General features: G+C 22.7%; 1 protein-coding gene across 1 annotated transcript in view; it reads left to right on the top strand.

The window, feature by feature from the left end:
* Nucleotides 1–13,982, top strand: part of LOC132929536 (glutamate receptor ionotropic, NMDA 2B) — a 266,563-nt gene that overhangs the window by 240,444 nt on the left and 12,137 nt on the right. Inside the window, exons 5-7 of the mRNA XM_060994930.1 lie at nt 3,177–3,355; nt 9,044–9,231; nt 12,268–12,494. Coding sequence (XP_060850913.1) covers nt 3,177–3,355; nt 9,044–9,231; nt 12,268–12,494 — 594 coding nt within the window. The remainder of the gene's footprint in view (nt 1–3,176; nt 3,356–9,043; nt 9,232–12,267; nt 12,495–13,982) is intronic.

Here is a 13,982-nt window from a genome sequence, read left to right as displayed (position 1 = left end):
GAATAACTTTGTTATAATATTATATAATGGTTTCAATATGAATTTTTACAAAAAATTAGTTTTTGACAAAATCTATTATATTTTTATATTGATAAATATTTAGAAATGTTGAGTAACAGTTGTATACAAATCAAAACTCATGACAGTTTAATCCATGGTTCCTTATAAGGTTTTTTTATCATAGTTATTAATAACATCAAAATACATGGTCCCATTTTTTATGACTAATCGTTTTTTACTCAAATATTCACGAATTTGTTATAATCAACAAATATATGTAAGTTATTTTGTAGTCCAATATTTTAATGTAAATAATTCTTAAAATGTTTTATACACAATATTTAGTTTCAACACCTAAGGTTTTCAAAATTAATAACACGGTTTTTTATTTTAATAATTTAAAAAAAAAGTTACATACATACATAATTTGTTTGTGATTGAGGTTTGGATTTTGATATTCAATCGTCTAATAATGAAAAATGTTAATACCATATTGAAATAACCCATTATTATTTAAACTATCATTTTCTATACTCAACGAATTATTCAAATTTATTTTGTTACAAATATTGATTAAAAGTTGTTTGCTTGTTCAAAAAGCTTTAAAAAGTAAAAACAAAAATTATATCGTTAAAATCACGAACAATTGAAAACTATTATGTATTTAAAAATGTATACAATTTTAAATTTTTAAATCTTAAGTCCGTTAATTTAGTTATTTAATTTAATATTGCTTATTAGTTTTTCTTATAGAAACTTGAAAATTTCAAAATTCATATTCACAATTTATTTTTGTAATTATTTTCAAATGTCAACGAAATTTGATATTGCATTGGAAACTAATGATTGTAGTTATTTGATTATAATTTGATATCAATTTAGTCATAAGTACTTGAAACTTATTATATAATAATATTATACTTTTCATATTGTTATTTATTTTACGAAATGAAATGTACAAAATATTAAGATTAGTTTTAAGCTATTTATTCAATGAACCATATTTAATACGTATTCATATAAACACATCGAATAAAAAGTTAATAACAACTAGTAATATTAACAAGATGATAATATTATAATATTATATAATTATTAATTATATAATATATGCGATAATGTATACGTCTTGTTTTTGGAAAAAATTATTTCTAACTACCAAATTACTAATAACAAACTTAATAAATAATAAAATATCTTTTGAGTTGGAAACTGACAACTGTCTCCATTCAGAATCGTTTTTGGTATGCATTAATTATCATTCATCATTAAGTTCAAATTTAACACATACATTATAATAATGATCTATATGAAAAGTTACACAAGTATACCAAACCCTAAACCTGTTGTACAAAAGAGTAACTTCTCCAGTTTTATTTTACTGGATCCGGATGTAAATTAAAGGACTGTTCGTGGATGAAAATACAAAAAATTTACTCGGAAAAGATATAAATGGGCTAAATTCTTAATTTATTTCATCTCCATCGCATTCTCGGTATTCGTAATATTCAATGTTCGGTATTTGAATCTTATTAAATTGTTGTTTTCATTGCCCTTGTTGTAAATATTTTGTACTTTTTTTTTTTAGTTTACAAGTTTATAATCAAAAACATTTTAGATTAAATGAGTTACCAATAAACATTATTCTCAAAGCTAATATTTGTTTATGTTTCCATCGTTTTATATTTACAATATTACAGTTATATAATAATACTGAATCTATTCAATCCCATAATATTTATCATTACCTCTTTTGATTATTATCAAAATAACTATATTTATATTCTATAAAATAAGAATTAAAATAAATTTTTTTAAATTGTATTTATCGTGAATATTATTTAGATTCAGCAAAGGTACTAAGATATATTAAAGATATTAACGCGTATTATTCAAGTAATAATAATTAATCTAATAAATTTATGATTAAGTATGATTACATATTTACAATACGGTTGGTATTTGTAAATAATAATGATAATATTATGACATTATAATATTACCAATGCTACTTAATAAGTAATCAATACCTAATTTATCAAGTACCTATTAAGACTATTTAGAATTTTAAAGAACTGAATGGTATAATTTTAATTTTTAAGATTTTTACAATAAGGTATCTCGTATTGAATTCCATGCTCTGCTTTTTTAATTATTTGTTTTCATAAAATATATTAGATTGATTATTAATGTGGATTATTATGGATTGTAAGAACCATTTTTTAATATTCCATATTATAATAAGTTGGTATAAGGAAAAGGTTTTTTTTGTTTTTTGGTACCGGTGAATGAAGAAAATATGTTTGTGAAATATTATAACTTTGTTGGGTTTGGTTAATGTATTCTCGTGACTACAGAGGCTTTTGCGAAGTCTAGCTAACATGTATTTGTATTCTCGGAAAGCTTGCTCAATTTCATATTTTATAATACTAATATTATCGTACATTTAACATTTCTTTCTAAACACACTAAAATAATAAGTAACTAATTTTTAATTAAATATTTTATGAAACGTATTAATAAGTATTTACTTACACAAATTTCGAAAACAATTTTATAGCACATGTTTTTACGTTTTAAGTTCTAACATATAATTTGTCATTAAAAATTATATATTATATTTTATTTATTTTACAAATAATTGTAAACGTTAACGTTAAAATAAATTAATATTGCGCTTGTGTAAGTATTTATACGGGTTTAAAATATATACTCGTTAAATTTAAATTATTTAACTCCAGATATTAACGTCATTATATTTCATCTTAAATTATTATCTCCACAAGCATTAATTTTAATCCCAACCACAAAAAAAAAACACATATTGTTCAAAGAGGTATGAATAGCATGAAATATATTGTATAGATATGATTTATTTCAATTTCGTTCAATATTGTTTTAAATGGTTTTTTTTTAATTAAAGCACATCAGAAAAAAATATTCCCAAATAATAATTGAAAACAATTATTTTTAGCTAAAATGATTTTTTTTATGTACATTCTAAATGATATAATAACTAGAAACATTGAATTTGCTTAAAAATAAGACTTTTGTCAGTTCAATTTATTATTTATATTATCGCCGTTATTGTTAACTATTATCTGAATACTAATAATATTAAGTATTTTTATAAATTAAATTAGTAAGAACTAATTTAAAGTTTTATTATGTTACAGCTATATTGGATTCTTTGTGTAAAGAGTTTCTCAACATGAACGTGTCTGCGATCTTATACCTGATGAACTACGAAAAATATGGTCGAAGTACAGCATCAGCACAGTATTTTTTACAGCTAGCCGGATACTTGGGAATACCAGTAATAGCATGGAATGCCGACAACTCAGGATTAGAACGGGTAATAATAATAATAATCTTAAGATAAAAATCTTTAAAGGTATCTAACGATACGAATACTCTTTTACCAAAATGAGAATTCAGGAACTATGTAGTTGAAGACTAAATTCTTGGTTAAAGTTAGATATCAAAACACTGTATACGTTAAGCAAATATTTTTTATTAAGTTTTTACCAGTGTTTAATGTTATGTTTATAAACTATAATAGATTTTAATCAATTCATATTATGGTCTACTTCGTGTACTGAGGATAATACGTCCAAATTAATATATTTGGAAGATAATATATGGGGTTAATTTGGTAAACGTATTATACTATTGTGGTATTATGGTAATTTGAAAATGTATTAATAATTATTAATCCATCAACATTTATAATAAAATGCCTCAAGAACTATAAACATTATATACAATATCACATATAGATATATTTATTGTTTTTATAAAACTTTTTTTAAAATCTATTATCTTATTTTTAGCATAATCGCAAGGATTTTAAAATATTTTTAAAATTCATTATTAAAGGAAAAAACAGGAGTGAGCAAACTTGGTGAATCTCCCGGTATATAATTATTTATTTTAGATTACGAAAAAAAGAACATAACATGAAATATGTTACAAAATAAATATGAAAAATATATAGGTAATTAATAGTTTCGAGTGAAGCAATGAATGTATTGATTTTAAAAAGAGGTGTGTTTTTATATTTTTTATTAGCGTATGATGTTAACAGTTTTATAAAATAGAATATTCGCTAGTACAAACTGTATATACATATTGTGCTTAAACTAACTAATAATTGAACATTAAATATTTTTTTATTTCGTTGTTATTCAAAAACAAACAACTGTAGATATTTGCAATTTTTAAAAAAATGTTATATTATTGTAATTTTCGTTTCTGTACGTAGTATAAATGTATAATTAGTTCTGAATTTTTTTGAATTATTTATAGATATATTACGTTTTTTGTTTAACGATTTTTTTATATATGTATATATGTATTACATATATACATATATCATATACATTATATAGATATATATTATATATTAATCGATGAAAAAATGTTCACTTGACCAAAAAGTTTGAAAATTTAATTCAAACAAAGAATAATGATTTTAGTTATTTTGTTGTAATTAAAAATGTTTTTCGTGGTAATTTGAACCTTTTACGCATATTATTATATTTTATATACATAATAATATTTTTAAAAACATTTAAATTAATTTTATGGTATCGCCTATTTAATATAATTTATATTGTATTACTTATCGTAAAATAAATTACTATAATAAATAATAATAATATATTCATATGATAATAGTCTGACAGACCGTTTCCGCTCAGAATTGTTTTTCGTATGCAATGATTTATCATCGAAATTAAATTTAACATATCCATTTCAGTGGCTTACTTAATGATGAGTTACACTTGATTTTGACTTTTACAACTGTAAAGCAGAGTGGTTACTTACTTTTTTCCATTTTTAACATTTGAATTTGTGAGGCGTTTATTTTATTTTACATACATATACTATATACATATTTTGTTATAAGTTTATAACTTGTTATTACATTTTTATTTTTTTGTAATGTAGACATGTTTATCAAATGATACTATAAATATTACATAGATGTCAATATTACCTATAAACTGCAGTATTTCGAAACGATTAAGTTATGAATAGTGAATACTATATTAATTAATGCATTCCTAATTTTAATATGAATATTAAACAATCTTGATTGCTTATCATTTTTCAATATTGGACACTTATTTATCATTCTATTCAAATTTAAATTTCCATTTATAATAATGAAAACAAATGATAAAAATAAAGTTTAATTTATTTAAACGGTCCATATATACAATATCTTGTAATTTCCTTATCTTTTTTAATGCACAAAAAATATCCTTTTAAAAAAATGTTATTCTATCATGATAACACATGCATTGAGACAAAAATAAAAATAAACACTAAACAATACTGAAACAATATAATACTATATAGTGTACCTATAAATATTAAATATCAATTCTTTGAGGTTAGCATGGCAGAACACGACAGCGATATTCGCAGATACATCTCGAACATAATATTTGAATATCGTCGATAATTGGTACGCCAAAATAGCTTACGTTAGGCTTTGGTCGTGCAATACTGCAATGCAATGCGTATTAGGTACGTATAAAAGGATGTACTAAATTATCATCGTATTGTTCTCCAGAGAACAATTTGTTATCGTGTTAAATGTTCCAAACGTCATTTTCTCTACTGAATTTTATTTATTAGTATTTTTAAGTATACTATATTACGTACATAATATGTACCTAAAATCTACATACTAGTATGTTAAGGTTACCAGATTATTTTTAGTCAAAACCAGGATCAGGATATATTTAAAAATAAATAATAATAATAGCAAATTATTCTTAATCTATCAATATTTAGATCTAGAACATTTATATCTAATCTTCTAACCCATCCGTCATTACATTATTCTTCTATCGCATAGCATGTAATAAAATATAATATACGGTAATACAGAATACTAAACCACTACGAAAATTCGAAACTAAAAATAAAACAAAATTATCGTATCATCGATTAAGATATTAGATAGGTGGCATACAAATTGTATAATATGATATGGTTAAAAAATGACCCGTTTACGCCGATCATCACGTATTTTTATGACAACTAGTATTCATCAATTTTTTTTTGTTATATGTTTAATCAAAATCAGCATTTTTAAAAGTATATACTTTAATCCACGACCTTTTTACGTCTTGGGACCTTGTTATCGAGACAAGTCACAAAACCGGTAATATACTACCAAAATAAATACACATATTCTGATCTTAAATAGTGTGTACCTTTACTACCTCAGTATTCACACATTTTTTTTCAATTTTCACATTCATAAAAAAATGTTTAATGACGTTGAAAACAATAATTATTGATATTGTATATTAATTTCTATGTATTCACACAGCTGAACTATTGTAGTTTGTTTTTCGTAAACCAAATAGAAAAAAGCAATTATAATATATCATCATATACGCCATTTGTTTTTTTTTTTTTTTTCATAGATATCATAACTATACGAATATTGACTACTGTTAGATAATTTCAACCAGTAAACAATCGTTATTTTGAATACTATTGGCTTTAGCATATTTTTCAAATATTATTTATTCAAATTAAAGATAATATTCAGTTTTAAAAATGTATATAATTTGTATTTAATATTTTTTAGTGTTATCACAATAAATTTTTGATTTCATAATCTGAATTAAAAAAACGTATCTTAAAATGTTAATAAGACTATAAATACCGAACATTGAACAAATCATTTTTTATACTCATAAATAATTATTTAAAGTTTAGATGAGTGGAGTTTAGCTGTCCAAACATTTAGTGAAGTAGATACAGCTTGCCACTTTACTCTTAAAATTAACTACACTTTATACAACTTAATATAAATAATAAATACAATTATTACCTATATAATTTAGATTTTAAGATTTCGAAAATTCTAAGTATTTTTTTATTAATTCCATTGTATTGATTTATTCCAAATATATTTTATACTCAAATGCGCTTATTTTATTCTAACTAAGAAAGTATTATTTTGTAATTTAAAAAGTACTCGATCAACTTTATTTTATAACCCTCGTAGGGACTTAAATACCTAATATACGTATGTTTCTGACTTATAAAATAATCATTCATAATGTATGTGGTCTAGTGAACGAATATTGTATAATCTGTATACCTAACTATAGGGTCGTAGCTATACAATATACAGTTTCTGATGATATATAAATAAACCAACTAATATTTCTGGTTTAGTGATGTGGTATATGAATAACACGTAATTTTTATATGCAATTTAAGTATACCTGTAGATAATTTATCACGTAAATACGTTAAAATATTAATATCTTATATTATAGAAAAGCATTATATTAAAACTTTTACATATTCTGTTTAATTTTGGAGTGTTGATTTCTTGAATATGAAATATTTTTGATTTATTTGTATTATTGCATAGTACCTAATTATTTTAAATATTTTAGTCGTAAAAAAATTAAAATAATAATTTAACAATTTGGGGGCTGCATCTTTTTAGGCTCAACAAACCTCTAAGATTTCGCTAACCGACAAGGCTATTTTATTTAAAACGCATTTATACTTCTTATTTTCTACTATGATAATTATAAAACACTTAATAGTATTTATAAAATTGTTTTCATATATAATAAAGAAATAATTTTCGTTAAAAAAAAAAAAATGACTTGTGGATAACAAAAAATGATTGAAAATTTGTAAAGGTACATAATAATATTATGTAAGTGACATAAGAAAAATACAATATGTTGTTACATTTACGTATAGTACAATATTACAGCTATAATAAGGTTAAATTAGGTATGTTATTGAGCTGAAGAATTGTTCAATCATAATACAGTTTATTACGGATTATCGAACTGGTTTTTAATATTAACTCATCACTTCATAATAATTATTATTATATGCCTTTAATATTCAATGTTGATTAACAAGGATCATTATAATCTGTTGTGTATTTGTACTCAAATCAACACTGTGATAAGATATAAAAAAAACCCCATCTTGCAGTATTAAAAATTTAATAAATTCATCACATTCTTTTAAATCGATAGATTTTTAAGACCAAAAACACATATATTTTCACTTCGTTTCGAAAATAAAAAAAATTGTCATCTAAAAAGACCATTAACATTTATACTGAGTTCACTGAAATAATGAAAAAATATTTAACCTAAAAGCATTTCCATTAAATTCAACTGAAAGTAAAACGTATTACATTTTATATTATGAAAAACGGAAATTAGTATTGAAACTAAAATTTTCTTATAGTAATGTTATATAAGCACATTAAACACTGACCACGTTTATGGTCCGTTCTCCCATTAACACTAAAACCAATATTTATAATTTTTAGTTATTAGTAATTGTTTATTAGTTAGATACCTGCTACTATATTGTATTAATTTTTTATAAATACTAACCTAAAAGATTCTTATGTAATAGAAATTTTGCAAACATTTGCGTATTATTGTTAAATATTACGATCTCTTAACATGAAATATGCATTATGAAAAATTATATATATTTCTCAGATAGTAATACCTACATGATGGTTTCGGGAGATAATTGTAATTTAATGTTCTAAGATCAAACTGGTAATATTAAAATATAATTAGTGTTTTAGATTACGATGCTTGTAAAATTATTGTAAAACATTTTTGTATCCAAAAATATATGAAATTGGAATCGCTAATTCTGTAGTTATTCACTCCAATAGAATATAACTCAACGTTTTAACTTACATTTAATGATATTTCTAAATATTATAATATTGGTTGAACTAAAAAACTTTAATCTGTATTATGAAAAAAAAAATCGTATATAGAATTTCGCATTAAGGTTCTACAACACCAAATAAAAGGAAAAATGCATTTCATCTTTCCACTTCAAAATCCACTTTTATACGAAATTGTTGAATGTGACTGACAGATAACATTTTTCTAAAATATTTGCTCCTACTTAATTTAAATATATTTTATACTTTCACATCACAAAAAACTCAAACATATTATACAGCATATTGAAAGGTAAAATATTAATTTTATTTCAGAGGGCTTCGCGGTCCAGTCTACAACTTCAATTGGCACCGTCATTAGAACATCAGACAGCTGCTATGTTGAGTATATTGGAAAGGTATAAGTGGCATCAGTTTTCAGTTGTAACATCACAAATTGCCGGACATGACGATTTCATTCAAGCAGTCAGAGAACGAGTAGCAGATATGCAAGATAAATTTAAGTAAGTTATAAATATTGAAAGAAATTACAATTCACAATATAATACATTTTCAAATATATTCAAATTCAATAAAATTATATTATATTTTTATCTAATTGTATATTGAATCTAAACATTTCGATTAAACTAAAAATTTCAATTTTATTAAAAATAAATATATGTATTAATAATATAAAATATATATATATATATAATATATGTATAATTTTGCTAAAGTAATTCTTTTTAAACTTATCTAAAAGATACAATTGAAAATATCCATGATTTTATTTATTTTAATTCTTGTATCAAACATTCAAAATACATAGAAATAACTTGGATGCTGATAAATTTTAAACATTAATTAACTTATAATAAATGGAACATCAGTTATATATTTGCATGAATTTATGTAAATTTATTCAAATTGTTCAAATAAGAATTTATTTAAAGTTCGTCACACGAATAATTATTGGACAAAGACATATTATTTACGTGTTGTATTGAATACTTATACTTTATAGACTTTCAGTTAAGTGAAAAAGCTATCGTTTAAATGTTTATTAATTTGAATTAATTAAAGATATTTAATTTAAATTCATTTTAATTTTCTAATTTGTATAATAGTTATAAATACATAAACGTTTATATTACGTCGAAAGTCTCAAAACAAAATGTAATAAGACATAAATAGTATTTTGGCAAACTATATTTATTTTACTATCGTTCATGAAAATTATGGAAAATATAAGAGTTGGAACTCATGTTTTGAAACTGTTTTTGTTAGAAACTCTTCGAAGTTACTAATTTTAGCATATTAAACGAAAAAGTTTCTTTGTTATAATATTCTCCAAACACATTTTTATATATTCTTAGTATTTTAAATATTAACATTTCAAATAATAAGAGTGATATCACTGCACTTACGAATAGGTGAATTGTCAAGTATTCGATATTTTATGATTAATATATTTCAATATTCTATTCATAGCATATTTTTTTATTACAATAAATAGCATATCAGGGATAAATATAATATTTCATTAATATTTATTTATAAAAAATACATTTATGTTTTATTATTTTAAGTGTATATACAATTGTTATATAGGTACATTAAATATAATATTACATTGGTTTATAATAAGTCGTATATGTGATAAAAAGTGAAGAAAATTGGGGTTGTGTCTTGTGTGATTGTGTGGCAAAAACAAATACATATGCAATTTATTTGTACCTTAAAACCAATGTTGAATGTAGTACTATGATGTCTTCAAATTGATCAAGAAACATTCTTTTCGATTTTTTGTTTTTGTACATAGCTTTTCATGTTTGTATGGAAAAAACATGCAATCTATATTTTATTAGAAACTTTGTTTTAAATCATGTATAAGCCATATCAAAACAACAAACAATCTATTACAATAGACAATAGTAATACCTTAAACAAAGTAAAAAAAAAAAAAAAAATACCTTTATAAAATATATATTTAAAATGTAGTAAAAGTAACAAAAATATCTGCTAAAAGTTAAACAAAGTTTTCTCTTTTCAAATATATAAAACAATTATGATCTACAAGCACTTAACGCGCCCCAGTCAAACCAGAATCCAATTAAACACATTTTTGACTGCTTGATTTAGCTACTACTGCGCACTCTTAAACTTTATATGCTGAAAATTTTTCTGTGTAAATGATTAGTGTCATGATGAATGCAGTATTTTGATGAAATCGTAATGAACTAACTACAACTATAAGTTGTTGAAGTTATGTATTGTTTAAAAAACTGAACAATGCCAAAGTTACGTGAAATAATAAATAACTTAATTGTTTAAAATTAAAGTTTAATACATCATTCAATTCAAACTTTGTTCATTTATTATAACAGTATAGTTGATTTTTGACATTAAACTCAAATACCTACATGTTCATTTAAATAAAACACTCAAAAAAATCATTTGACTAAAAAAATAATAACAAACAAAATAAACAAAAACAAAAACACACACGACTTTAATATAAGCTATTAAAATCCTGTAGTATGCCTATATTATTATTACATTATTTATAATTTTGCCGTACCTTTATAATATTTATTTAGTTCTGAAAAAATAAAAAAAAACATTTTTATTTTATTAATTTTATATTAATATATTTTATAGACATACTAATTTATAGTAAATAATATCGTAGGTATGTTTACAATTGTATTGAAATGTTTTATTTAAACTAAACGGTATCCTGTGAATGTATAAACATCAATAATTATATATTTATATTGTTCATAATATTGAAATATATGTATAGGTTAGTCTTCAAAAATGTTGTCCAATAATTTATTAATATATAGGAAGTATAATATAACTAAAGCGAGTTCCCTGGCTATATTTTTTATTTAAATTAGAATATTTTATTGTTTTCATTATTTTTTCAAGATATGCAGTTAAACAAAATAAAATATTCATGATATTTATGGGATAAAAATATTTTGAAACATGTTAAGATTAAAATTGCCTTTGAATATATTATTTTAGACATATTATATTACACAGTAAAATAAATGTAAGTAAAAACAGTATTGCTACTCGAGACTTATTTGTTTTCCAATCAACCAGTTTAAATAAAGCTGTTTTATAAATTGTCTACTGTTGTTTCTAGAGTATATACCTGCCCCGTGTTCTACAAAAATAATTCATCTTGCTGAAAATTTGACATTTTAGATAGTCTTCCTTGCAATCTTTCTACTCACATAATAATGATTACGAACAAAAACTTACAGTTTGATGAGTTTAAAAGAAAAATACTACTTTAGTACATACATGAAAAAGTTAATAAAAGTTAAATAATATAAAGAATTGCTAAGTAAAGAATGCTTAACACAAAAAGTTTTTATTAATTAAAAGTTTTTTGATTTGGAGAAAAACATAATCAATTTATTTAACCTCTATAAATTGATGATATAATATTTCAAGATTTATATTTATTATTCATGTTATATCTTAAGTTATCGTAATTTAGTCAATATACATTTAATCGAAGGTTCTTTATTAAATCATAGATTTACAATACTGAATTCAGTGTTGGTCACCAAAAACTCAGACTTACAACAGTTGGTAGCATCAGAATCACGAGTAATGTTGCTGTACTGTACAAGGGAAGAAGCACTTAGAATATTACAAGCAGCAAGAAATTTTAAAATCACAGGTGAAAATTATGTATGGGTAGTAACTCAGAGTGTGATGGAGAATTTACAAGCACCACAATTGTTTCCTGTCGGAATGTTGGGTAAGTATAATATATAAAAAATACACTTTGAATAAATTATAAGATAGATTTTAATAATTATAACAATTTGAGATATTAATTTCTGATATTATTTTAACTATAGGATTAAGATTAAAATAAAAAAATAATAAAAATTTAATTTTTAGATATAGACAGTAGGTAGGCATTATTTTAAATACTTTTTAATGTTGTGGTATTTTTTGGTTTCTGTATAATAGTTGTTTACATAAATAGATACATAATTATACGTAGTGTATACCTTTGGTTTTCACTGTGACTTTTATTTGATAATAATTTTCTTAGTTATATCAGTTTCAAAATAATAAATAAATATTAGATCAATTAGGCAAAATTTTAACGTTCGTTACTTACATTGTTAATAATATATTTAGTAAGACTCATAATAATATGACAGAATATAAAATCCTAAGATATTTAATTAACATTTAAGATTAACGTGTATAATATCACTTGTTTGTTAATTCAATGGTTATTTAAGTATCAGATTCAAAATAATTTTCAATGATAATATAAATCGTATTCTACTACAGTACTTATTTTTAGTAAAATCTGTCTCTTGCCAGTTTGTCAACAGCATAATGTATTATTGAATAAAATATATGATTTTTATCTCAAGAAAAAATCTAGTTATTCGTAGTAATTATCACATCATTAAAATAGTTAAAAAAATCTCATTAAATTTGATTGTTTTTAATCAATTTTAACTGTTAATAAAACACTTATTATACATATTATGTAGAACTCAATGTTTGGATTTTGTATTACACTTAAACTAAGCTTACAATCATTATTTCGGAGTTATTGTTTTTCATATTCTATGTTATGCATAATTTTAATATTATCCAGTGTATAGTTTAGCGTTAGGATTAAATATTACGCCATGACATAAAAAAATAATTAAAATCTATCAGTTTGTTAAGGTTCGTTTGTTTGGATAAAATTAATTTGCGCAGCTCTATTTTCATCAAAAAAGGACTTGCTTGATTAACCACCACCCATAACGTAAACTATAATGATATGTCAGGGTTATATTACGCTATAGTTAATTATTAATAATATTGTTATGAGGATAATTCATATTTATCAAAATAGCATATTAGTGATTTGTGTAAACAAGAGTCATGAGCAAGAATCATGACTCATGATAAAAAAGTGAGGGAAGTTGGAACCACTCTGCTGTACATCAGCTCTTGAGTGGGTCACTATTATGGGTGTGTTGAATTTGAATAATACATCATTTTATATGAAAAACGATTCTGAACGGGGAAAGTCTGATTTTTTCCGGTAATATTGCAATTATTATGTTATTAGTTTTTAATTATTAAAATAATATATATGTATACTACATTATGTCAATGTATAAAACTCAAATTCAAATAATGTCTTTCTATAAATACAATAAAACAGCAAAAATAGTTTCGTCCAAATAAAAAGTTGAAATGCTCAAAAAAATGTATTTGGTTTTTC

The sequence above is a fragment of the Rhopalosiphum padi genome, chromosome 4 (assembly GCF_020882245.1).
Source record: "Rhopalosiphum padi isolate XX-2018 chromosome 4, ASM2088224v1, whole genome shotgun sequence".
NCBI classification, from domain to species: Eukaryota; Metazoa; Arthropoda; class Insecta; order Hemiptera; family Aphididae; genus Rhopalosiphum; species Rhopalosiphum padi.
This window is presented reverse-complemented; position numbering and strand designations above follow the sequence as displayed.